Source organism: Ammospiza nelsoni, chromosome 7, assembly GCF_027579445.1.
Source record: "Ammospiza nelsoni isolate bAmmNel1 chromosome 7, bAmmNel1.pri, whole genome shotgun sequence".
NCBI lineage: Eukaryota > Metazoa > Chordata > Aves > Passeriformes > Passerellidae > Ammospiza > Ammospiza nelsoni.
Window position 1 is genome coordinate 13,614,500 of NC_080639.1, and position 12,458 is coordinate 13,626,957.

Here is a 12,458-nt window from a genome sequence, read left to right on the forward strand (position 1 = left end):
AAAGTAATTTTGCAGGCTGCTGTTTGAACTGTAGCTGATGGTACTTACAGAGGTTCTGGATTCTTTGGACTAACCTGTGTTCCAGAATCATGAATTTTGCCTTTCTTTTCTTTTCTTTTCTTTTCTTTTCTTTTCTTTTCTTTTCTTTTCTTTTCTTTTCTTTTCTTTTCTTTTCTTTTCTTTTCTTTTTCTTTCCCTTCTCTTTATTGTCTCCTGAAATCTGTCAGGATGTCTTAGATCGATATAGGAGTCTGGGATTTTCTTATACCACAGTGTGCCATTTTGAGGCAACTGCCATTGCCTCTCTCTGTGATTGTTTCCCATCTTCCTGTGGGTGTAAACAGAAAAAAAGATCTTGGAATTTGGTAACATACCCAAGAGACTTTCTTCATCCATCTTAGTAAATCCTGTTGCACATTCCTGCCATCTGGGATGACCTAGCAGCATCATTCCATGTGATAAGTTTACTCTCTTCTCTCCCTAAGAAATAATCTAGGACATAATCCTTCTTCCTTTCTGCCTACTTTTTCACTTTTCCCCCCCCTTTTGCTTCACTTTGATTCTACATTATATTCATAAGTGTAAAGGATGCTTTTGCAGCACGTTTCAGAGATCCCAGTTATTTTTTGTTCATTCCATGGTTTGGATGAACGACTCTAACAAATGGGACCAGTAGAAAACTGGGAGAGCCACTGATGCCGTTTGCCCTGCCTTGTAAATAAACGTGCAGTTAAAGCCTTGCCACTTGATTTGACCAAACCTACTCTGAATAGTTCCTGTCACTGTCTCCCCATTGCTGAGAGGGAGTTTCTTTACATACACAAATCAGAATGAGGAATTCATGGGGCAGAAATTTTGAGGTTGCTTTACCTTCTCTGCATTGTCATTGCCTGCCAGTGAAACATCTCGTATGTTTTTCCTAGTGAACATCACAAAATGTTTTGCAGATGAAGACAGTCATAGAAACCAAAGCAAAAAAGAGGCTTTTAGGTGATTATTACAGACTGGGGGGTAGAAGGAGGAAACCACACCCCCCCAAACAAATGAAGTCAAACCAAAGAAAAAAATCCCCAAACAAAGGTACAAAAAACCCAACAAAACCCAAAAAATAAAACAAAACAAAACCAAAGCAAAAAAAAAAAAAAAAAAAAAAAAAAAAAAAATCAAACAACCAAGCCAAACCAGATCAAAACAAAAAAACTGCAACCAACCCCCAAAAAACCCCAAATAAAACTGTGGAAAGAATAATTTTATTGAAAGCTACTAGTGGCCAAAACCCAAACAACAAAGCAGACAAATTCATGTCCCATGTGTGGTTATTTAGGTGAAGAGTATCACAAAAATATTCTCAGTCAATATGGGTAGAAAAGCAACAAATTTTTATAAAAAGCCTTAAAAATTTGAAAAAGTGAAGTTCCTCTAAGGCACTCTTTAACAGCTAAAACTAAGAAAGAGAAGCCATTTCTTTTCCAGAAGGAACTGTTGCAGCCATGACTAGCTAGTCCTTCCCATATATATTTTTTTTATATGCACAGTATTATTTTTAAAAACATCTCCATTAAGAGGAGCAAATTTATTTTAGCAAGCCTGTTTATAACTGTCAACTTCTCTTAAGAGATATAACAAAAGCTGCAGCACCATGGTCTTATTGGCATGAGGACACATTGTTCATGAGCAGTAGAGGATATGGAAAACATTTGTCCAACAATTGCTGTTGGAGCTCCCTGAGCCAAACCCTGCTCTCTTTAACTGCCCTGGAGGATGGGTAGGGATCGTTGTCTTTGCTCAGCTGCTAACAGAAGCACAATCCTGAGCAAAGGAGTAAAAGTAAGAATTTGAGTACTGCAGTTCAGGGGGACCTCTGTCCTCAAAGGGAAGGATGGGGTAAGTGGAATAGTACTTGGCTCAGGCCTGTGTGTGAGCACAAACTCTCATGGGTCAGTGAAGCAGAAGCAGGCCTGGTTGCAGAGCTTTTATCAAGAACAGCCCCTCTGTGCTGCCGAAGACATGCTCTGCCTGCACAGAGGCTGGACAGTCCCAGCTCCCTGTGCTTTGGCAGTGCAGCCCAAAACACAGCTATGCTGCAAACCCCACATTCCTGTCCTTAGCAAATGTATGCTGGTGCCTAGCTCTAGATCTGCTTGGCCAGTAACAGGGGTCTCCCCACCTATGCCATTTTCTCTCCTGCAGGCAGGGTACTTTCACACTGGAACTCCTGGGTTTTCACTGTTTAATGGAGTCTCTTAAGGAATCGCAGCAGTGAAAATGGGGATTTAAAATTTCTCCTCTTTGCTTAGGTAACACTAGACTTTTTTAAAAAAAGCTGCCTTCCCTCAGCTAGGGCTTAGATCTGCATGAATAAAGCGTTTATTCGCCAGCAAAAAGCAACGGTCATGCTGCGATAACAAATCAAACCCCCCACGCTGGGGAGGCGATGGCGCACAGACACGAACATCCCAACTACGCAACAGGATCATTCTGCAAATGTACGCGGGAGCTGCGTTTGGAGGTTTTTTCCCTTACTCTATTTTTTTTTCCTTCTTTTTTAATAACTCCGGGCACAGGCAGCTGTTCGCATTTTCAAAGCCTGCTCAGAAAGCAGCCAGTTAATTTTAGTTTGCTCGGGCCACCCTGAGCGAGCTGCCCACCCCCCGCTTCCCGGCTGTGCGGGGCAGCGCGGGGGGTGGGGGCCGCGGGCGGCTCCTCCCGGCCGGGCCCGGCGGGGATGGGAAAAGTTGTTCCCAACTTTTTTTCCCCCTGGTGCGAGCTCCTCCCCCTCCCCTCCCCCAGCGCGGCCCCGCCCCCCAGCGCGGATTGGCGGGCGGGCGGCGCGGAGCCCCGCCCCCGGCGCGGTTTGTGAATGGGGCCGGCGGCGGGGGCGGGGCCCGCGCGGAGCTGAGCCTTTTTTGTGTGCCGGCGCGGCCGCGGGCCGAGAGCCGCGGTGGGAGCGGGCGGAGCGGAGACAAACGAGCCGAACCGGGAGGCGCACGGCTACCCTGGACGCACAGCCCGCAGCGGTGTCCGTCGGGAGCGCAGCGCAGCCAAGCCACGGGGAGGATCGCGCAGTAATTGGATTTTAAAAGTTATTTAAGCCCCGAAGTAAAATACACGGCTCAGCCGGGCGCGGTAATAATCCATTTATCCGTAATCTAAATCCCCGGGGCCGTGCAGTCGCGCAGGGAGCAGCGCCTCCGCCTCGCCGCCGCCGCGGGACCCTGCGCGGAGCTGGCCAGAGCCGTCGCCGGGCTACACTCGCGCCTCCTGTTTCGCCGCCGCCGCCTTCTCCGGGGAGAGCAGCTCCGGAAACTTTCGCCCAGAGTAGCGCCGCCACCGCTCTGTAAGCGCCGCCGCGTCGGAGCCGAGGAAAAAAGTCGTGGAGGTCCGGCGCGGAGCCGCGTTCCTTCCACCGCCGCGCTCCTAACCCGCCGAAGGGGCCCCGCCTCCGCCCTCTGGTCGCTGATGCCCCTGGGGCGCCGCGCCGGCCGGCTCTGAAAGACTCCCCGAGGCTCCTCAGGCCCCCGGCCGCCCCGGCGATGCAGGCTGGACGAGAATGCCGTGGAGCGGCTGCCGCCGGCTGCCCCTTGCTGGGGCTGGCCGCGCTGCTGGCCGCGCTGCTGGGGACCCCCGCGGGTGCCACGGCGCAGCAGTACCACGGCGAGAAGGGCATCTCCGTGCCGGACCACGGTTTCTGCCAACCCATCTCCATCCCGCTCTGCACGGATATCGCCTACAACCAGACCATCCTGCCCAACCTGCTGGGCCACACCAACCAGGAGGACGCAGGGCTGGAGGTGCACCAGTTCTACCCGCTGGTCAAGGTGCAGTGCTCGCCCGAGCTGAAGTTCTTCCTCTGTTCCATGTACGCGCCGGTGTGCACAGTGCTGGAGCAGGCCATCCCACCCTGCCGCTCCCTCTGCGAACGGGCCCGTCAGGGCTGCGAGGCCCTCATGAACAAGTTCGGCTTCCAGTGGCCAGAGCGGCTCCGCTGCGAGAACTTCCCCGTTCACGGTGCGGGTGAGATCTGCGTGGGGCAGAACACGTCGGATGCCCCACCAGGACCTGGTGGTGCGGCGGGTCGGGGGATCACTGCCCACCCCACAGCTGGCTACCTCCCTGACTTTCTTACCCCACCACAGCCACCCTCTGGCTTCTCCTTCTCTTGCCCGCGGCAGCTCAAAGTGCCCTCCTACTTGGGCTACCGGTTCCTGGGGGAGCGGGACTGCGGAGCCCCCTGTGAGCCAGCCCGGCCCAATGGGCTCATGTACTTCAAGGAGGCAGAGGTGCGATTTGCCCGGCTGTGGGTGGGCGTGTGGTCTGTGCTTTGCTGCGCCTCCACCCTCTTCACCGTGCTCACCTACCTGGTAGACATGCGTCGTTTCAGCTACCCGGAGAGGCCCATCATCTTCCTCTCGGGCTGCTACTTCATGGTCGCCGTGGCCTACGCAGCAGGCTTTTTGCTGGAGGAGCGGGTGGTGTGTCTAGAGCGCTTCTCTGAGGATGGCTACCGCACCGTGGCCCAAGGTACCAAGAAAGAAGGCTGCACCATCCTCTTCATGATCCTTTACTTCTTCGGCATGGCCAGCTCCATCTGGTGGGTCATCCTGTCCCTCACCTGGTTCCTGGCTGCTGGCATGAAGTGGGGCCATGAGGCCATTGAGGCCAACTCCCAGTATTTTCATCTGGCTGCCTGGGCTGTGCCCGCTGTCAAAACCATCACCATCTTGGCCATGGGGCAGGTGGATGGGGATGTACTCAGTGGGGTGTGTTACGTAGGTATCTACAGTGTGGACTCGCTGAGGGGCTTTGTGCTGGCGCCTTTGTTTGTGTATCTCTTCATTGGCACTTCCTTCTTGCTGGCTGGCTTTGTGTCCTTGTTTCGCATCCGCACCATCATGAAGCATGATGGCACCAAGACGGAGAAACTGGAGAAGCTGATGGTGCGCATTGGTGTCTTCAGCGTCCTCTACACGGTGCCTGCCACCATTGTCCTGGCGTGTTACTTCTATGAGCAGGCCTTCCGTGGCACCTGGGAGAAGACGTGGCTCCTCCAGACCTGCAAAACGTACGCGGTGCCCTGTCCCAGCCACTTTGCCCCTATGAGCCCAGACTTCACTGTCTTCATGATCAAGTACCTCATGACCATGATTGTTGGGATCACGACTGGCTTCTGGATTTGGTCTGGCAAAACCCTTCAGTCCTGGCGACGCTTCTACCACAGACTCAGTACCGGCAGCAAAGGCGAGACGGCAGTATGAGACCCCCGTCCCCTCTGGCACACACACTCTCACACATGCATACACGCAGAGGGTACTCAGCATAGGGCTAGGGCAATGGTTCCCTGAAGAGGGAGGAAGGGAGGCTTTTCCAAACTTTTTCTTCCTCACAGAAAGTTCGAAAAAACCCCAAATCATTGCATAAAGGATCAGTCAAACTATTTCCAGTGGTGCTTATGACCAGCTAAGTGGGAGAGGACAGAAAAAGAGGCCACTGCTGGGGCAGGAGAGTCCCTCATCCAGAAGTCTCCTTACTTCTCTCCTGCTACTCCTGTCGAGGAAGAGAAACTCCAACCCAACTAAAATCATCCTGCCTTGCTTTGGACAAGAGGGAGGGGAAGCCAGATCTGTTGAGCCACCCCGCCAAGAAGTAGCCAAATGCTCTCTGAATTGCCGGGGCCAAGCTGCAGCCTGGGCAGGGTGACTCCCGAGCCTGAGCTCGCTGCCTGCTCCTTCCAGCTCGGCAGAGCCATCACGTGAGTACTGCACAGCCGCCTCCAGCCCGATCGTGTGCTGGGGAGATGCCTCTGTTCTATCAGCTCACAAGTTCCTTTTTACCTCAGAGATACCTGTTGTAATTGTTTTAAAGTAAAAATTTGGCCCTCAATCTGTTGTTCTTGCTGCTGTGGGGAAGGAGGGGGTTGCTATTCCACACCCTGAAAAGAAATGACTTGTTGCTTTTCAGCAGAAGGCTTTTCCCCCTTGCCTTTGTTCTAGGAGACAAAGGGGGAAACAAAAGTGTTTTCTATGTAGAAAGGCATAAGCATGGGATCGGTTTTTATGGGCAAACTAACAAAAAGAAGTCGTTGAGGTTCACCCTTGGATGTGAGGAGCTCACAGAAATAAACATTCCTTTTATGAAAAAAGGAGGAGGCAGGATGTTTTCCTACCATTCAATATGGGTCACTTTTCTAAGCTGAAGGAAATGGAAGATTTAGAGGGCAAGAAGAGCTTACCTGAGAGCACCTGCCAAAACAAGAGCTACTAAAATATGTAACGTAAATATAGGAATTTTTTTTTCCTTCCCATAAACCTGTTTTCTCTCCTGCTCTGCAGTGAGTTCACTGCAGAAAAAAATCAGTACACAACCGGATTCTGGGGACAGGAGGGATCGTTTTGGCTCACGATGGACCCTTTGCCTGCTCCTCAGGTTCCCTGAGCTGCATGGCAATGATTTTTGGTGCAGGTGGGGGGGCTGGGGTTGGCGTTTAAAATCAAGTAGTTACTGCAAGTGAGGAGCCTTCTCATTTCAGCTAAAACACAGCTGTTTGAGTTTCCAGTGATCAGACTTTGAAGGAAAAGCATTCAAAAATTTATCATCAAATGCATTGTTTTCTTTTTGAAATGTGACAGATTTTTCTATTCTGAAAATTTTTATGTTGACTTGTTCATATTTTATTTTTTGCATACTACTTTACCTTTATATTCACTGAAGGGTTGTTTTTATAAGTATACGTGTGTGTGTGTATATTCTTGCCTAAGGACAAAATCGGACATTCTGGATTTTTGGCAAGTCTCCACCCTATAGCTGCTCTTCATGTTTTTGGGGGGGAAATGTCTAGAATGAAACTTTAAAAAGAAAAAACTTGTCCAGGGTAAGGGGGCAGACTGCTGCTGTCTGAGGGTGTACCAGTAGTCTGAGCATGAGGAATGGGCCCATCAGCCAAATCCTTCAGTGGCTCTGATGTCAGACGCAGGGCTTGGTTTGTCTTTTATAATGTGCACATGGAAGAAAAAAAAACAACTGTGTCAGACAAGTGCAGTATGTATATTTTGTAAATCTCATTTTTGTAAGAAAATATGTATTTATGTTTTTACTTGATTTTTTTTGAAGGTCTGTATGAGGCCCTGCTTCACCCCATGTACAGATCACTAAATAAATAATTTTTAATACAAGGGCTCTAATGATGTTTTTTTCCATCTTTGAATACTTGGCAGGTTTTAGAATGGGGGGGAAGCTCTGAAAAGTGGTGTCTTCTCCCCCACTTCGTTATGGATAATGCAAGAGACTTTTGGGTGAATGCAGGCTGGAAACTCAGCTGTGGCTTGAAACGGTTAGTTCTGATTACCAGCCCCTCACAACAGGAGAGCACATTTTGAGACAGCTGGTTTCAAATGTCTGCCCTCACTTGAAGTACTTGCATCCTGGCCGAGTTTTCTTCCAGTCTCTGCTTCTTGCTGAGGGCAAACTGATAAACCAGTTCCTTTATCTAGAAAATAAGGATAATGCTCTCTTCCCATTCCAAAGAGACTTTAGATTGAGAACTGGAGGGTGCTACGAGTGCTGTAAATTAGGTCCTCACTTTGATGGTGGAGTGTAATAGGGAAACACTAAGGACTGGGTCCTTTTTAATGGCTTTCAAGGGGCAGTATTATGAACTAGTGCTTTTTTCCCGTAGCACCTTTGCTCTCTGCAGTTTTGTTCAAGTGAATTTTACTTTAATTTTAATAGCTAGACTGAAGCCTACATTGTTTCTTATCACAGTCATCTGAAAACTTCAGTGGAATGGCCTATTCTATTTAATTTTTTAAACTGAAATGAATGTTTAGATCTCAAGCTGTGTTGCTACAGTCATGGAAAGTGCCCCAACAAACAGAACTGTACACCTGTGAAATGATGATATTTTACAGCACTTCTTTCACAAGGATTTCAGCCTACTGTCTGCATTCATCGCACTTCCTGTACCTTCAGTTATGCCAGTACTAAAATTTAAGTTACAGAGCAGAGATAGATCTAAGACGCCTTAGCTAGATGTCATCAATGGTTGCACTGCAACATAGTTTCATTTACTAAGCATAGTGTGTAATAGGTCCACTTTGAGGGCAGTATTTTTTTGGACACTGTGCTCTTAACCTTTTACAGTGTATGAACTACTGATTTAAAAGTTCTTTTAAGAGCTGTCCCCATTCATGCTGTCTCTCTGGAAGACCCACATCTTTTATTTGAAAACACCTCTTGCTGCTCCCCAGAACTGCTCACTTGACAAGTTTCCTTTTTGAAAAGACCTTTGCATTCCTGCCGCAGTCAGGCTGCTTCAAACTTCTCCCTGACATGAGCTTGCTGATCACTTCTGAGGGGGGTTTCATTCCACTCATTCAGGAAACCTGAACCTTTCTATAAACATTTCCTCCCATGAATCCAGAGCGATGGCACGGCTGGAACAGCGGGCGCAGTGCAGGAGTGGCAGCCGCGGGGAGCAGTGAGTGACTGACACCCCTGTGCTGTGCAGCCACAGCTGCATTGCTAAACATGCAATCACTCCTTACTGCAGCATGGACTATCCAAATCCTGGGATTTAAAATAATTTTTAAAATTTGAAATTTGAAGCAACTAGTATTTACTTTTAAGCAGATGTGACTCACATCAAGACTGAATTTGCTCACAGTGGAAACAATTCGGAGAATTTCAAGTAGTGATAGTGTCTGGCCTTCTGGAATAAAAATGTCTATCACCATTTTGATAACAAAGTAGCAGTTACTTTCATAATGGAGTACAATTCAAAAATCTTTGTGAAGCTCTCTGGAGAAAAGGATGAAAAATAAGCCTTTGCTAATCACTGCAAAACAGCTTTCTCTGACTAATGTTTAAGCCTACTTAAATTTTTTTAAGTTTTAAGAAAGGTTGCCTCACCTTTACCTTGTCTATGCAGTTTTGGTTCACAACAACTTAGCAAGTAATAGTTATCATTGATCCATATCCCTGTAAGTGCACACCATATACTGTATTCTCATGAAAACAATAGAAAAACTGGTTCTTCAGTTTCAAAGACCTTTGTACTACTTTCTAAAATGAAGGATTATTGTTTCAGGCAAGTTAAAGAAGAGGCTTCAACAGTTCTAGAGTTCATGAATAGCAGCAGCAACTGAATGTTTGTCTCCACAGAAAAAAGTGCTTTTATAATATGTCAGTGTTTGTTTGGGTTTATTTTTGGTGGAATACCCACACTGACGATTGAATGTTTTTGTCTAAGTACTTCACCCACAACCCATAGCTTTGCATGCAAGTAAAAACCACACATCCCTGTATTTACCAACTGGCAACAATAAACATTACTTATAATTTCACATGGGTTTAGAAGCCAAATTACTAGCCTGCATTTCAAATAGCCTCTTTTTTTCTTCATCTCATTCTCATTTCCTTCCAGACTTTACAGGTACTTTATATACACTTCATGCATGCCTTCTACCCCTTTTAATTTTAAAACCATGACTCCAACAGAAAGAAATTCAGCCACTTGCTTGGAGAGGAAAAGATGACACTGAATCTTCAGTGCACTAACTGTTCATTGAGGAAGACTATTGCCAAGCCTCCCCTATATAAACCAGGATAATTGTTTCATGCCAACATGTGTGTGGTTTTGGCAGAAATAATGCACAAATAATATAGGATTGGGGGAATAAATACAGTCATGGCAAATTCCCAAATGCCCCACTTAGAACCAACTCATTTTGACTAAAGTGATGCCCAAACTGTAAAACTAAAATATGCACATCAGAGTTTAACACTGCTCAGAAAACCAGTTTGTGCTGCAGTCAGAGAAGGGAGGCACAGAGGAGGGTTTAGACGCTGTTTAAACCCAAGGTCCAATGTTGCCTGGCTCAGGTGGCTGGGCACTGCTTGTCTCAAAAGCAGATCAGTGGAAGTAAGGCACAGGCAGCTCTGTTTCTCAGTTTCTCCTAACTGAGGTAAACACCAGGCTCTAGCACAATGTTGCCAAAGCTGCAGCCAGGTGGGATTTGACTGAGTGATGCCAGGACAGCCCCAAACAGGTCATAAGCACATACTCCTTCCTCTGCATCAGGTGCTCCCTTCTGTACAGCCAGCCTACCCATGCCAGGAAACTATGGGACTGGGATAAATGAGAATATGAACAGAAAGCAGGAATAAGCAGGGCCTGGAGCACACTTTTAAATAACAACTGTAAATTGGAGGACATCACTAACCCAGTCAAGATCACTAATATTAGTCAAGAAATCCTGAAGCAACAACTTGTTCATTTTGGCTGCCCCAGCTGTATCACAACTTGGCTTGGTAATAGGCAATCCTTCACTTGAGCATGTTATCCTTACAAATACACATGGAAAATCCGAGTCTGCTGCCTAGAGGAGTAGCCTATGTGAGTAGACTTTGGCTGCACACATCTTGAAAATTAGTCTTGTCATGTGGCTACCAAGGTGGCTATAACCTTGCCATTAAAACTTCAATCCCAAAGGTTAGGGTGACATCTAGAAAGAAGAAAAATAAAAAAAAGAGGCCCAGTTCTCCACTACTGCAATTCTAGCATTGTTCTCAAACCAATCTGCAGAAAGGCAAAGTCATTCTCAGGGCAGGCAAGGAGATAGATTATTCCCACTATGCTGTCCTTTTCCTTAGGCTAACATTCTGAGGGACTTGAAAAAGCTTGTGGTGAATAGGGAATTCTGCCAGGAGCTACAGTAGAAGAAGAAAAACATGTTACCTGGCCCAGATGGACACAAAAAGGTGTTCTAGCAAGCAGGCACTAATCTAAGATTTGAAAGACAAGTGCTTGATTACCTGCACAATCACAGATCACATACAGCCAGTCTTCCAGTAGTATTCAGGCAGCTAAAAATGGAGGCAGGTTACATGGAAAGCACTTTTCATAAACATTTAAATTTCCTGGTGCACATCTAGAAAAATTTTGTCTCTGTCTTTAATTCCTTGTCTATAAATTGGAGCAGTGACACTTCTGTATATTACGGGATGTTGTGAGAATGAATACTCTCAAAATCAGAAGAAATGGAATACAATGATAATAGATTTTGTATAAACACCTCTGTCCCACAGTCTGATATTTTTCAAGTAGATTTTGTTTAAGAGAATGCCAAATTAAGATCACCAGCTAGAATAGATTATTTGAACATTTTCCAATATCTTACCTAAAACTGGTCAGGCTGAGCACCTGCTCTCACAGGAGCATCATCTAGCCAGCCTCAAAAATAAAGCGTGAGAGGGTATAAAGAGGCAAACCAGGTAAATAAAAAATTACACTAAACTGGGCATGCATATCAAACAAAATGGACTTGTGTTATAGTGGTGCTTAGACACAGCAGAGGTAAGAGCTTGGGCCTGTGTTGCTACTACAGGGTTTTTAACTCTTCCAGTACTCCCCAAGCTATCATTTGCTGTATGTTATAAACACTGTTGTCATCAACAGGCTCAATGACAACTCTGCTGTTCCTCTTTAAATAAATACTGTTCACTTCAGCTTGCTGCACCTGCAATCTAAATCTTAGTAGTAGGCCTAAAGCAGAATTGACCAAGATTTCTTCCGAGCCCAGGGCAGTGGGAATTCCCTGCCATGTTTTTACTTCATCTCTTAGTTCCTCGACAGTTTCCTTCTGCTACCATGACCTCAAACAACATCTTTCTCATTACTAATGATGGCCAAGGAGAAGGATTAGTTGGATGCTTGGACATTTTCCTGCCTTAACAACAGGGAACAGCATGAGGCTATTACACTTCTTTCACCAATGAAATACAGAAGTGTCTAAGCTGACTGGGGTAAATGTTTGTGTCTTGCCCTGATGCTAGCTTTTTCCAGGGCAGACTTCTGCACCCATTCACCTTCACCACACATCAAGTTTTTGTTGCTAAATAAAGTAAGCCAATAAATGAAAAAAGGATTCCTAAAAGTACCAAAGCATACACTAATTTTTAGCCTACCCTCCCCAGCAAACAAAAATGTAACATATATTTTTCATGGAAGACAGTCAAAGGAAACTACTTCCAAAAATACTTACCTAAAGCACAGATCAGATCACTTGCCTGATATGGCTTCCTTCCACAGATTTTCCACATAAGTGTGTGTGTGCAAGCACATCCAGCACAGTGCGTGTGAGTGTAACAACTGGAAGTTACAACTGCAGGTAAATCTCTCATCAAAAGCCCAGTGAAGAGAGAAAATCAAAAGGCCCTTGCCCAATGCAGCTGTCTGCTAATTAAACATTGGTGTTAATTGCAGTAGTGTGGCTGGTCCTCATTCCGTGTTTGTTGTGGTGCCTGTGTGAGCTCTGGATTGCTCAGAACTTTGACATTTTCCCAGAAAATGAAACTGTCTATAAAAGGAATGAAAGGCTGTGATATGTATATATATCTATAGGGCTATTTTTAAAGAAAAAAAAAAAGATTTTTTCTGTGTGTTAGTTCAAAGCCAGCTTTGA

At 46.3% G+C, this 12,458-nt stretch overlaps 1 protein-coding gene across 1 annotated transcript; it reads left to right on the top strand.

Moving 5' to 3' along the window:
* The first annotated feature begins 2,961 nt into the window (after positions 1 to 2,961).
* FZD7 (frizzled class receptor 7) lies at positions 2,962 to 7,169 on the top strand. Its single transcript, XM_059476317.1, has one exon. The coding sequence runs from the start codon at positions 3,534 to 3,536 to the stop codon at positions 5,253 to 5,255; it is 1,722 nt and encodes a 573-aa protein (XP_059332300.1). The 5' UTR covers positions 2,962 to 3,533; the 3' UTR covers positions 5,256 to 7,169.
* Positions 7,170 to 12,458: the final 5,289 nt, after the last annotated feature.

Bases quoted from the DNA above. Each gene is read 5' to 3' on its own strand.
- FZD7 (XM_059476317.1), top strand. From the start codon at position 3,534: ATGCAGGCTGGACGAGAATGCCGTGGAGCGGCTGCCGCCGGCTGCCCC.